General features: G+C 46.3%; 1 protein-coding gene and 1 pseudogene across 1 annotated transcript; both read left to right on the plus strand.

Moving 5' to 3' along the window:
• Positions 1 to 823: 823 nt before the first annotated feature.
• On the plus strand, positions 824 to 5056 carry LOC117863898 (hydroxycinnamoyltransferase 1). Its single transcript, XM_034747805.2, has 3 exons — positions 824 to 1094; positions 1256 to 1675; positions 3851 to 5056. Exons 2-3 carry the CDS (start codon positions 1256 to 1258, stop codon positions 4748 to 4750), a joined length of 1320 nt encoding a protein of 439 aa, XP_034603696.1. The 5' UTR covers positions 824 to 1094; the 3' UTR covers positions 4751 to 5056.
• A 2339-nt stretch (positions 5057 to 7395) lies between these two features.
• On the plus strand, positions 7396 to 13971 carry LOC117864774 (hydroxycinnamoyltransferase 1-like; annotated as a pseudogene).
• The last annotated feature ends 6 nt before the right edge of the window (positions 13972 to 13977 follow it).

Below are 13977 nucleotides of genomic sequence, written 5' to 3' on the forward strand. Positions count from 1 at the left end.
GGGGGTAGGTAAATGAAGCTTCAGATTGTTCACTCCAGCTCTGTGTGCGTGCGTGTGTGTGACCGTGGGTGAAAGTGAAACGGTCAAACAAGGTCTTGTTTAGTTCCTAATTTAGGAGTGGCAAAATTAGCATTTTGCCATAAATACGCAACTGTAGCATTTCGTTTGTATTTGTGAATTATTGTCCAAACATTGACTAATTAGGCTCAAAAGATTCGTCTCGCAAAATACAACAAAACTGTGCAATTAGTTTTTGATTTCGTCTACATTTAGTACTCCATGCATATACCGCAAATTTGATGTGATGGGAAATCTTCTTTTGCATAGTGTCAAAGTTGGAAATTTGGGGTAACTAAACAAGACCCAAGTGTTCTCCTTTAGTCCTTCGATGATTAGGCTGTATACCAGCCGAGGTGAGGTACACATACAAACCTCAGTCCGGTTAGTTTTCTTCTTCTTCATTCACCGGCCACGCACCGAAAGATGTCACTTGAGATTAACCTGCGCTGTGGCTGAATGATTGCCGCCGAGAGAAAACGATGGTGGCGCAGCAGCGGCGGTCAAATGCAGCAACCACCACAAGTCACTGCCAGCGGGTGGCTGATGCTCGTGCAGGATTAACTTAACTAACACTGTTCTGCCAAAAAAAAAAGATAATCTGCCAACGATAATCTGATGCACGGGTAACTGTGCAGAAGCCCCCAGAGTCCAGGAACAGGTGGGCTGGACCGCGTCCACCCACACCTCCACTCCACGGTCCTTCTCCCTCCCTATAGCCTCCCGTCCCCGTCCCACCAACCGCCCACCCCACTAGTCGTCACACCACCTCCTCCGAAGTAACGCACAGCGCCGAATAGGACGAGGGGGAAGGGGAATATGGAAGAAGCAGAAGGCAAACCGAGCAAGTCAGAGGATCACCCCGCCTCCCCGGCTCCGAGATCTCCGCCTATAAAAGCCGCCCCACCCCCCACTCGCTCACCAGCTGCTCTCCACCAAGAGCTGCTGCTACCACCAAACCGGTCGCTGGATTCGTCCAGAGCTTTGCCCGTTTCGGCGACCCCAGATCCGATCCACGGCGCCGCGTCTCCGCCGAGGTTGGTCGCCGTCCGGCTTCCTCTCTAACTCCTCAGTAGTATTTTTAGCTCCGATTGTTCGAATTCTGTTGTTGTTGGGGGTGGGGGGTGGGGGGGGGGGGGGTGAATTTGAGGTGGGTGCTGACCTGACGGAGCTGTTCGGCGGGATGGATGGAATGCAGATGGCGATCACGGTGAGGCGGTCGACGATGGTGCGCCCGGCGCGGGAGACGCCGCGGCAGCGGCTGTGGAATTCCAACCTCGACCTCGTCGTGCCGCGCTTCCACACGCCCAGCGTCTACTTCTACCGCCGCGGCGGCGGCCCCGAGGCGGAGGGGTTCTTCGACGGCGAGCGGATGCGGCGCGCGCTGGCGGAGGCGCTCGTGCCGTTCTACCCGATGGCGGGGCGACTCGCGCGGGACGAGGACGGGAGGGTCGAGATCGACTGCAACGGCGAAGGGGTGCTTTTCGTCGAGGCTGACGCGCCCAACGCCGCCATCGACGACTACGGCGACTTCGCCCCTACCATGGAGCTCAAGCGCCTCATCCCGGCGGTCGATTACACCGACGACATCTCGGCCTTCCCGCTCCTCGTGCTCCAGGTGAGTTCAGTTACCAGTATCCTCACCTGGAAGTAGCGTACCATAGTGCTATACAAGCTCTGCACGGCATTTAATTTGGCTTACCTGTGTACATGATTGGATAGCTGGGTCCCTTTTTTGTCTGTTGATTTAATCCTCTGGGAATTCATATTGTGCACGCGGCACGCCTGTACCACTTTCCTAGTTTCATGCATGTTGTTGCTGTCTTGTTATTTTTAGTGGGGCCTCTGTTTTGGCTGGATTAGTATCCGTAGTCTGAAGCTTCGGTTAGAAATGCTTGGTGTCATCATCCGATTGTGCATCGGAATAAACTCTTGCTTCACCTTGACTGGCTCGAAAGCCAATTGTTAACAAATTGGTTTGTCATCAAGTGACTGTATTTTGTAAAATTTCCCCATCATTGCTGTACATCTTGTACTGTCTAAAATGATTGTCTGCATTCGTTTTGTTGTTGCATCAATTCATTGCACACAATAACGGTCAAGCTTTTCAGTCATGAGAACATAGCCTTGCCAAATGTGGTAATTTCTCAGTAGAAGGGCACTTCACTAATTAGGCTTCATGCAATGTGTTAATCATATACCTTGTGCTTGTCCACTTCTCAAACTTTCCTGACCTTTAACCATTTTTAATCTGGAATTGCTTCCTTAACCAATAATCGACAACTACTTAACTAGCATGTGCAGAACCTTTCTGTTGACTTCAATATTTACCACTTCAATACTTCGACTATTCAATGCTTTTGTGCAGATAATATAGTATACTTTACATTAGTACTAGTTGATGTTGTTGGCTGACATCCAACTTTTCCAAAATAAAGGTTTTGAGTTCGCCCAGGACTCTGCTTATCTCACTAGAGCTAAAACCTTGTATTGTTCTTATACAATATGTTGGATCTTGTTGTATAATTTTATTATATTGAATACCTAATGCTGCCTTGCACAAATTAAGGTTTGTGGAAGTTATTCTACTACTAGCTTGTTGAGATGGATACAGAATAACATGTTAAACTGGAAGCATTAGTATGAGATATTACCAGTGGGAAGGGAGGAAGCTGTAAATGAGCATGTGTTTTTTGTACCATGTCTCACACCTGAAGCTAGCACAGCAGAGTTTATCTTTTTACATTGGCTTCTTGCCAAACTGTCATAAGGGGTCACCCTATGTTAGGTGAGCAGTATTACACCCTGGGGCAGGCAAGCTATATGCAGATACACAGTTGCAACTATATTATGTAATTGGCAATAGAATAGTTCACAAATACAGTCAGATCACTCTGGAATTGCTTGCCAGACTTCATCATTTATAAATTTATAATCCATCATTAGTGTGAATCAGATATTTACAAATTCAAACCCATGCCACTGTGCAATGAGCTATTTCATGCACATGATGTTTTCATATTGGAGTGCTCTGCCATCTCGTGCTGCTGTTCCAGTTTTGGTGTTTTGAGTTGCATTGGTTGTCAGGTGACTCTTGTTTTTAGTGACCTCTCTGGATAGCTGATTCTCATGGACAAACTCGTACCAGCTCTATGCTTCTGGTTCACCAGTTGCTTCTTTTGATGCAAAATCCACAAATTATTGCCTTCACCAGACCTCAAGATGTATTTGGTCTTCTTTAGGCTCAGTGGGACAGTAAGCCGATGGATAAATTTACCTGTCTTGGAAATCACATGTGTGCCCATAACATTCTTTTCTAAATGCATTCATAAATACAAATCAATACTTATCCGGCTGCATTAGATATTTAGGTATCCCTATGCCTAGACTTCATGAAGTATGTTGGAGTTGAGATTGGTAGTGCTTGACAGTTTAGATTTCATGTGCTTATGGCTACGATAAGAGTTGTAAGCCATCCATTGTTTCAATTCTACCTACTTAAGGGATGGCATGCAATTGGATTTCAGTTCAAATATACATCTGTATCTTGTGGACCCTTCTATTTAGAAAAAATGGTTAACATCTTCTTGTTTCATGGTTAGTTTCAAATCTGTATATTTGTGCCTACTAGTCAAAGCAACTTTGATTCATCCATGCACCTTTATATATGTTTTAAGAGTGGATTATTCAATCACCTGTTATTTGGTAGCTGCAGCTGGAAATATACAATTTGTTAAAAGGGAGCTATTAGCTATGAAATATTTAAAGATCCCCCTTTTCTTTTTTGCTCCAGGTGACTTACTTCAAATGTGGAGGCGTCTCCCTTGGTGTCGGTATGCAACACCACGTAGCAGATGGCATGTCTGGCTTGCACTTCATTAACTCATGGTCTGACCTCTGCCGTGGAGCTCAAATTTCTGTCATGCCCTTCATTGACCGCACTCTCCTTCGCGCCCGTGATCCACCAACTCCATCTTTCCAACATATCGAGTACCAGCCTGCCCCAGCTATGTTGTCCTCCACACCTCAGTCCCTCACTTCCATATCAAAGCCACCTGCCACCGCCGTAGACATTTTCAAGCTCACTCGCTCAGACCTTGGTCGGCTGCGCTCACAGCTTCCCACAGGTGAAGGTGCACCCCGGTTCAACACGTATGCAGTGCTAGCTGCGCATGTCTGGAAATGTGTCTCCCTTGCACGTGGCCTGACTCCTGAACAGCCCACCAAATTGTACTGTGCCACCGACGGGCGCCAACGGCTACAGCCCCCACTTCCAGATGGTTACTTCGGAAATGTCATCTTCACCGCCACACCACTTGCCGAGGCAGGCAAGGTGACCAGTGGGCTGGCAGAAGGAGCAGCAGTCATCCAAGGAGCACTAGATAGGATGGACAACGACTACTGCCGCTCAGCGCTGGACTACCTGGAGCTGCAGCCAGATTTGTCAGCACTGGTGCGTGGAGCACACACCTTCCGGTGCCCGAACCTAGGACTCACCAGCTGGGTGCGCCTGCCGATTCATGATGCCAACTTCGGTTGGGGCCGGCCTGTGTTCATGGGGCCAGGCGGCATTGCATATGAGGGTCTGGCGTTCGTCCTCCCTAGTGCCAATGGAGATGGTAGCCTGTCCATCGCCATCTCGTTGCAGGCTGAGCACATGGTGAAGTTCCGAAAGCTAATCTATGAGTTATAAATGGGATGCATTATACCTTTTGAAGGAGGATGTAATAGGGCTAGAGGCTAAAGGCTGTATCCAGTTCTCATAAAAAATGCCTGAAGTTTCAAGTGAACCAAGTTGCTGCGCTTTCACCCTTCAAGATCAGTGTTCTTTTTTACCCTCGGCTGGGGATGTTTTGGGTAACTTCTACTTGTATGGACTAATATCAATAATAGAGAAAGGTTAGACATTTTTCTAAAGGAACATGGTGAAATCATTGTAACCAAGTGAACACACTCATATACCAGAGTACCAGATTATAGATGGGGTTTAATTGAAGTATTGAACATGAGCGTCAGTGGAAACGCCTCACAATCTTCTGTTTTACGCTTAAGGGAAGAAATGTTCTTGGTGGATGCAGGCCTTGGTACCCCCAAAATTTGTATGCAAGATGAGCTTACAGGACTGCCAATCAAGCGAGCCACCAGGTTTGAGAATAAGGTGGGATCCAAGAATGTAGTGGCTGGTGAATCACTGATCAAAAAGCGGATTTTTGAGAGATTCTTCATCGATCTGGTGGCCGGTGAATCACTGATCAAAGAGCGAGCAACCGCCAGGTTTAATGATTTTGTGGGATCCGTGGATGTAGCGGCTGGCGAACATTTGAAGATCCACAATTTCTACTTGTTCGTAGACCTAGCTCTGATTGAGCTGCAACCGGTGATGGTCTATCTGGTTGGCTGAGGTTTCATCAATTGGCGAATCTTGATCTATCATCCAGCGCGTGGTTCATAAATCATAACAGGTGCAGATCTTGGCAATCTTGAAAACGACCCCTAACCCGAAGCCTGGAAGAAGAAGAACCTCCAGGGCTCCAGGCACAGGAAGGAAGGCTGAAACGTTTGATCATGTACCATTGGTCCTTTGTTCTCGTTACAATGGGATTCATACTTCATTACGGTAATTTTGATAAAATTATGTTCAAAATTGCGAGAAAGGAGACGACACATGGATTAATCTATATTGTAGGGAGGAAGGCTGATTTTATTTTATTTTTAGGGATAGCGCCCTTTCTAGGCGTCTATATTGTAAGAATTACAAACGCCTGCTGGCGGCTCCAGGTACCACACATGCCTGCCTAGAGTTTCAAATAGTGAGCTCCTAGCTAATACATGCGCGTCGAAATTTGCTTCTCTTCTCTCATGGATGAAGTCCGGACTGAAAGTCAGACGCCCTTGCCTTGATTACCTTAATGATGTGGCCATATGCGCCCATCGCCTCCTCGCGCATATGCTCCTGATCACATTCAAGCAGTCGCTTGCTAGTCTGAAAAACCTTCCCTGCATGCCAGGGCCCGTTATCCCTTCAAGTGTTATTGCTGAGGCAAAATTGACTGGTGGACACCGTTAAAAACTTAAAATGTGTCTTTTGCCACACACCACCTACAATTCTATGTTGTTGCTGAGGCAAAATATGCTGCTGGACACTATGGTTCATTTAATAACATTTTCTACTCGAACGGATCAAACACTTGTAAAAGACTAGTATACCCCTGTCCTCTTCGCCATCTTCTGGAGTGGTGCCGTAGCGCGCGGCCTCCTGGACTGAGCCCCGCCGGGATCGAGCGTCTTGGCTGCCTCGAGCTGACATCGTACGCGCGTGTCCAGGAGCGGGAGCCGCGTCCACCTCGAGCAAGCCCCGCGTCAGAAGCGGGCGTCGTGCATTCCTCCGCAGGCCTCTCCCGGCGGCTGCGGTAGTTCATCCCCGCGTCGGCCCCTCTCGACGGCTGGAGTAGCCCCCTCCCTGCGGCCAATCCAGGCGAAAAATAAGCTAGAAGCTGCAGCTGTCCGCCTCCCTTCCTTCCAATCAGAGCAAAGCAAGCACATGCAAGCACCAATCAGGGAGCTGCAAGCGACCTCCAGCTCCTTCACTTCCAAGCCCCACCTCCAAAATCAACACCAAACTAAATCCTTTGCAGAATCCATATTCAAATGGCAAGGCAAAGGAGTAGCTCTATCTCATGTCCACCGGCATCCGGCAAAGCAGATCGAGCTCCAAGCTCCAGTACGGTCACCCGTCCCGGCTCCCCAGAGCTGCTCGACTCCCCTCCGCCCATAAGGGAAGCGCTCCGGGAGGAGCCAATGCCAGAAGGGCCCTCGCGGGGAGGGGGCTGCATCGGGAGGGACCGCCGGCGGCGAATGCAGTTCGCTGTTCGCGAGGATGGAAGGGAGCGTGCGACGAATCAACGATTGGATAAGGCTGCGGCCGGTTCCGCGGGAGTAATTAGTCGGCAACGGGGGCAAACTTGTCCTTTCCGGTGGCTCTCCAATTAAATCGGATAAAATAATGCTGCAGTGTCTCTGGCAAATTTACACGGAATTGTAGTGTCTTCTAGCAAAGTCGTTATTGGACTAAAGTTTCCATGTTACGTCGGATGTTTACATAATAAGAGTATTAAATATAAATATAGACTAATTACAATACCAATTGCATAGATAGAGACTAATTCGCGAGACGAATCTATTAAGTCTAATTAGTCTATAATTTGATAATATGATGCTACAGTAAATATGTGCTAATCATGAATTAATTAGGCTTAATAGATTTGTCTCGAATTAGTCTCTATCTATGTAATTAGTTTTATAATTAATTCATATTTAGTCCTCTAATTAGCTTTTGAAGATTCGATATAATATGAACTAGATTTTAGCTCAAGGATCTAAACACCCTCTAAATCACGTTATTTTAGTGGCTTGTGGTAAAAGACATATTTTATCGTTGTCCATGAGCAAATTTTGCCTTTGCTGAAGCTCCCAAGAACGAACCCGTCGAGTCACGTGCAACGGCTGCGGCAGCCCCAATGCCGCAGTTTGACACTGCTGCGTCAAGATTAGAGGGTGTTTGGATCCTAGAGCTAAAGTTTAGTTCGTGTCACATCGGATATTTGGATGCTAATTAGGAGGACTAAACATGAGCTAATTATAAAACTAATTGCAGAACCCCTAGGCTAAATCGTGAGACGAATCTATTAAGCTTAATTAATCCATCATTAGCGAATGTTTACTGTAGCACCACATTGTCAAATCATGGACTAATTAGGCTTAATAGATTCGTCTGGCGATTTAGCCTAGGGTTGTGAAATTGGTTTTGTAATTAGTCTATATCTAATACTCCTAATTAGTATCAAACATTCGATGTGACGGGAGCTATCTTCATGTGACCTGCCGGGGGAAGGAATCCACGTCAACATGGATTAATCTGATGCACCGGGCACTGCGCGCTGGGCCAGAGCCCAGTATTGGAGTTTAGTATGGCCCGGCGCCAGTGCGCCACGCCGACGGAGCGAACAAAAAGAAAAATACGGTACGAGTCTATATCCCCGGCTCCGAGCTTCCGCATACGTACGGCATACAATACGCCAAAAACGCACCAATCCCACACTCTCGCCTACAGGCTACAGACACAGGCTTTCACCTAGCCATTTCCTGCATCCCAAAACATCTGCCTGATTTTTGCCGATCCCACCGCGTTCCGTTGAGGTTGGTCTGGTCCCCGTTCTGCTTCCGCTGGATCATAGTTTGATTTGCTGTTATTTTCTGGCATTTGGGAATTGCTTAGTGAGCTAGCTGTTTGGTGCGGGAATGCGGATGACGATCGCGGTGCGGCGGTCGACGATCGTGCGGCCGGCGTCTGTGGCTCTCCGACCTCGACCTCGTGATGCCGCGGACCCACACGCCCAGCGTCTACTTCTACCGCCGCGGCGGCGGCCCCGAGGCGGAGGGGTTCTTCGACGGCGAGCGGATGCGGCGCGAGCTGGCGGAGGCGCTCGTGCCGTTCTACCCGAGGGCGGGGCGCCTCGCGCGGGACGAGGACGGGAGGATCGAGATCGACTGCAGCCGGGAGGGGGTGCTCTTCGTCGAGGCCGACGCGCCCGACACCGCCGTCGACGACTACGGCGACTTCGCGCCCATTCGTCTTGCTTCAGGTGAGCTAAGTTCAGTTCTTATAGTACGCAATGCTAGTACAATCAGACCGTCGAAATCATTCGGAAGAAGTACTGCCATAATGCTTTACAAGTTGACTAAGCTCCTAAGATCTTTTGACTAAAAAGTAACTAAAAACTAGCCAAACAGCCTAATCAAAAGATGACTAAAAAGTTTTAGCATCCTTTAGCCCTCCCACTAAAGATTGTTTGAATACGAGGTGTAAACTTTAGCAGATCACGTCAGATGTTCGGATGTTAATTAGGAGAACTAAACATGAGCTAATTACAAAACTAAATGCACAGATAGAGTCTAATTCACCAGGCGAATCTATTAAGACTAATTAATCCATCATTAGCAAATGGTTACTGTAGCACCACATTGTCAAATCATGTACTAATTAGGCTTAATAGATTCGTCTCACGAATTAGATTCTATCTATGCAATTAATTTTGTAGTTAGACTATATTTAATACTTCTAATTAGTATCAAATATCCAATGTGACAGGTACTTAGCAGGGTATCAAACACCCCCTGAGTTCCCACCTGTTACCCCTGCACCCTCCCTCGCGCCGCCGCACGGGCTGGCTGCGGTGCCCCCGCTCCTCCGCGCCGCAGGGGCTAGCCGCGACGCCCCAGGCTCCGCCGCCCTCGCCTGATGCTATCCTCGCTCGATGCTGTCACCGCCACCCTCGTCGGCGACGCCGTTCCGACCCGGGGTGGCCGTCCTCGCGGGGGACCGGAGGAACTCCGGCGTCGACCGCGCCGCGGTGGAGTCGCTCCTCGTGTTCCGGTACGGCGCCCTGCGCGGGCAGAAGGAAAGGCTCGAGTGCCACACTCCGCTCCTCGCCGCGTGCGCAGGAAGGAGCAGCAGTCGAGGGCCTCGATCTCCATGGAAGTGCTCGATTTGGACGGTTGGGATCTCTTGCCGGTAGGAACTCGATTTTGGTTGCGGGGAACTTCAATTCGGTAACTGGAGCGGGACAAGGGCTGCTGCGTGAGGAAGAAGAACCGGGGGCAAAATGGTATTCTTGTTACAGCATTTAGGGGGCGTTTGGTTCCCTTTGCTTATTTTTAGCATGTGTCACATCGAATGTTTAGATACTAATTAGGAGTATTAAACATAGACTATTTACAAAACCCATTACATAAGTGGAGGCTAAACGCCGAGACGAATCTATTAAGCCTAATTAATCCATCAGTAGCAAATGTTTACTGTAGCAATACATTGTCAAATCATGGACTAATTAGGCTTAATAGATTCGTCTCGCCGTTTAGCCTCCACTTGTATAATGGGTTTTGTAAATAGTCTACGTTTAATACTTCTAATTAGTATCTAAACATTTGATGTGACGGGTACTAAAAATAAGTAGGAGGAACCAAACCAGGCCTTAATGATTTTAGTCACTTTTATCAAGGAACCAAACACCACTTTAGTCCATAGACTAAAGTGAGAACCAAACAGGACCTAATTTGGGCTTACTTTTAATGTTTGGATTGGATAACTGGGTCCCTTGTTGGTTGGCTGTGGATTTGGTCCACTCAGAGTTCCTAGAGCTTAGCTTTGTGGTGGACTCCACTTTTGTGGTCATACCCGGGGTAGTTGATGTCTTGTTCTAGTGGGTGTGGTGATACTATTTTTGGCTGGATACCTGTAACGGTACACTTGATCAGAAGATTTAGCTAGGATTGGTTAAGAGTCGGTGGCATCATCATTCATATTGGTCAGTCCATGGAAATAGACTCTTGCTTCACCTTGATCAGGTAGAAGTGTATTGCTAATAAACTGATTTGTTTTCAAGCAATTGCTCTTTTATGCATTTAGAATCCACCATTTGTCTACTTTATCTTATACTGAGTTTTTATTTTTCTTTCGCTGAGGGTTACACTCTGTAAAATTAATGGCACTGTGTGTTTGGTTCTGTTAAAGTGTAATTAATTGTCAATGAGGTCACTGATGAAAATATAATCGTGCCAAACTTGAGTACTTACTAATTAGTAATTGCACATCATTCGATATGCTCATTTTACCGTTTCCTACTGTGGTTCTGAACATTGAGGTTGCTGCCATGGTGATCTTTTAGCATTTATAATTGAGAAGCTTGCCCCACCCAGCTGCTTTATTGAGCGCACTTGTAACCTGTTAGTCATCTTAATCCAGTTCATGACAATAATTGAAAACTAGCATGTGTGGACTTATCCTGGTGACAATAATATGTAGCACTTTAACTCATTAACATTGCACCCTTTTAGCTAGCAGTAACTGGCTGATTGCACAAATCATGCCATATACACATAGGGACAGTTTGGTCGTTACACGTCACCCTATTGGGGTTGACTGCTCAAGTTCTTAGCTCCAAAATGTCAGCATTTATCCAATGGTCTGGACGTGCACGGCATAAGCTTAATTGATAGTTTTTTTAAAGTAAAGCTTAATCGATAGTGATATTGACATTTAGCTTAATAGCTTTCCTGCCTGTCCCTGAATCGGATAATTTGCCATGTGGAACCATGTAAGCTATTCATTTGTTGCTTTGTGTTGACAGATACTTCATTTAGGTGTTCCGCTTTCATTTCTGTTTCCCATGAAGCTGGTCCAAGTTTCTTATGTTCTGGAATAGAAGATTGAGTAGGCTGAATCACCACTGTTAGATCCAGAGTACTCAACTTCAAAAGATACCAATAAGGCTGTACAGTACAACATATAATGAAAAACAGTGCTTTTCAGATCAATTGGAGCATAAGCTTTATCCCAACAGTTGATTACCTTATTACGATGGCACATGCAGTTCACCTTGCTGTTATGAATTTCCACGATACCTGAAAAATACCAGTTTACTAGGTCCTCGTGTAGTGTGCTGAACTTGTGATTTCTTCACTCACTATTACGTTGCCACCCACATGCTGACACTCTTGTTTGTGATGTGGGCTTGAAATTTGTTGGTGTGGAAATTATAGTCTAATTGGAGCATTCTCATGTGAAAATTTTCTGTAAAAGGCTTTATTTTTTAAGAATAATCTTTTATGTTTATGCATCCTTTTCCCTCATTTGTTGAGAAGTCCTCTCCATTTTTTAAATCTAGTCTTAAGGTACTAATGGTATATTGTTAACGTTATTATGTTCAATCAAAACATTTTCGTTCGCCCATTTAAAACCATTGTGGCAAAACTGGTTAGCCCAAACCTTTTAGCAGTTACATAGTGGCCCCTACAAAAAAGAAAAAGAAAGCCTTTTAGCCCAAACCTGAGGAGCATTTAGTATCGAGCAATATTGAAGCTTGCCTCTTCTCCCAATAGTTTTAGTTGGTGCTGTTTGCCTACCTCAAACTTTAAAAGAAAGAAGTTACTTGTTCTCACTAGAACGCTTTTATTTTGCTGGAGCTTTGTTGCAAGATTTCATTTTGTTGAATAGCTGCTCATTCTGCCATGCAAAAAGTATTGTTATTAGCAATTATGGACAATTTCGTACTACTAGATTAGTGAGATTGATAGAGAATAAACTATTGAAGGCATATTTCAGTGTGCCTTTGGGTATTAGATGGTCCAGTGTTGAGTCTCGTGCACCTGCAATTATTATTATTATTATTTGGGGGTGGGGGTGGGGGCATATGATCTTTTTAAAATGAAAACAGTTTGGTATGAAGGGTAACCATGTAGTAAGATTACATCATGAGGTTACATACCCATATGCGTAATGCACTCAGCTAATTCATGCACCTGCTGTTTTTGCAGTAGAATACTTTGACATCACGTTGGACAGCTGATCTGCTGATTATATTGTGCTGGACAAACTCATACTAAGTACCAACATCGACATTTCCAATCACCAGTTACTTGTTTTGATGAAACAGCAACTAAATGTTGTTTACCTCTAAATCCAATGAATTAAATTACCCTATTGTAAACCACATGTGCCCCCCATGCTACCACACTGAGGTCTAATATGCATGCATACAATATGATTTCAATTATTTGCCTCATTGTCCTCATGAAGTATGTCAGAGTTTAGATTGATAATGCTTCACAGTTAAAATATCGTTAGAACTTGCAAGTTAGGGTTCATGTGCAAATGTGCTTATGGCTAAGTCTACTTTGAAAATTGTGCTCAATCTGAATCTAAGAGTTGTTAATCTGGTCAAATTTCGGTTCCATGTGTTGAGTGGTGGTATGAAATTGTATTTCAGTTCAAAAATTATTATCAGTCTCGTTTTTGCATGGATAATTTCAGATTTCCAGGTTTGTCTGCTGCCTTTTAGTCAAGGCAACTTTCTAATGCAATCACGCGCTGTTGCATGTAGCTACCGGTTGCAATATGCATTACATTCTTCTTAGGAATAGACATTTATGAATGTTGATTCTCCTCTATTTTTGCTCCAGGTGACTTGCTTCAAGTGTGGAGGCGTCTCACTTGGTGTTGGCACCTATCACAACGTGGCAGATGGCATGTCCAGCTTGCACTTCATTGACTCGTGGTCTGATCTCTGCCGTGGAACTCAAATTTCTCTGATGCCCTTCATTGACCACACTCTTCTACGCGCCTGTGATCCACCGACTCCATCTTTCCAGCATGTTGAGTATCAGCCTCCCCCGGCCATGTTGTCCTCCACGCCTCATCCCCTTGCTCCCAAGTCAGTGCCACCTTCCCCTGCTGTGGGCATTTTCAAGCTCACTCTCGCAGACCTTAGTAGGCTGCGCTCACAGCTTACTGCCGGTGAATGTGCACCGCGGTTCAGCACATATGTAAATTAGCTGCGCATGTCTGGCGGTGTGTCTCCCTTGCGTACGGCCTGCCTCCTGAACAGCCCACCAAGCTATTTTGTGCCACTGATGGGCGCCAACGGCTGCAGCAGTGCAGCCTCCACTTCCAGATGTCTTTGGCAATGTCATCTTCACTGCCACACCAATTGCTGAGGCAAGCAAGGTGACCAATGGGCTAGCAGATGGGGCAGCAGTCATCCAGGGAGCCCTCAACAGGATGGACAACGACTACTGCCGCTCGGTGCTGAACTACCTGGGGATGCAACCGGATTTATCGAAAATGTTACCTGGAGATCACATCTTCAAGTGCCCGAACCTGGGGTTCTCCAGCTGGACACGGCTGCCTATCCATGATGCTGACTTTGGTTGGGGGCGGCCTGTGTTCATGGGCCCAATTACATGCGAGGGTCTGGGTTTTGTTCTCCCAAGCGCAAATGGCGATGGAGCCTGTCCATCGTGATATCCTTGCAGGCTGAGCACATGGAGAAGTTCAGAAAGCTAATCTTCGAGTTTTAAACAGAA

Source organism: Setaria viridis, chromosome 7 (assembly GCF_005286985.2).
Source record: "Setaria viridis chromosome 7, Setaria_viridis_v4.0, whole genome shotgun sequence".
Classification (NCBI taxonomy): domain Eukaryota; kingdom Viridiplantae; phylum Streptophyta; class Magnoliopsida; order Poales; family Poaceae; genus Setaria; species Setaria viridis.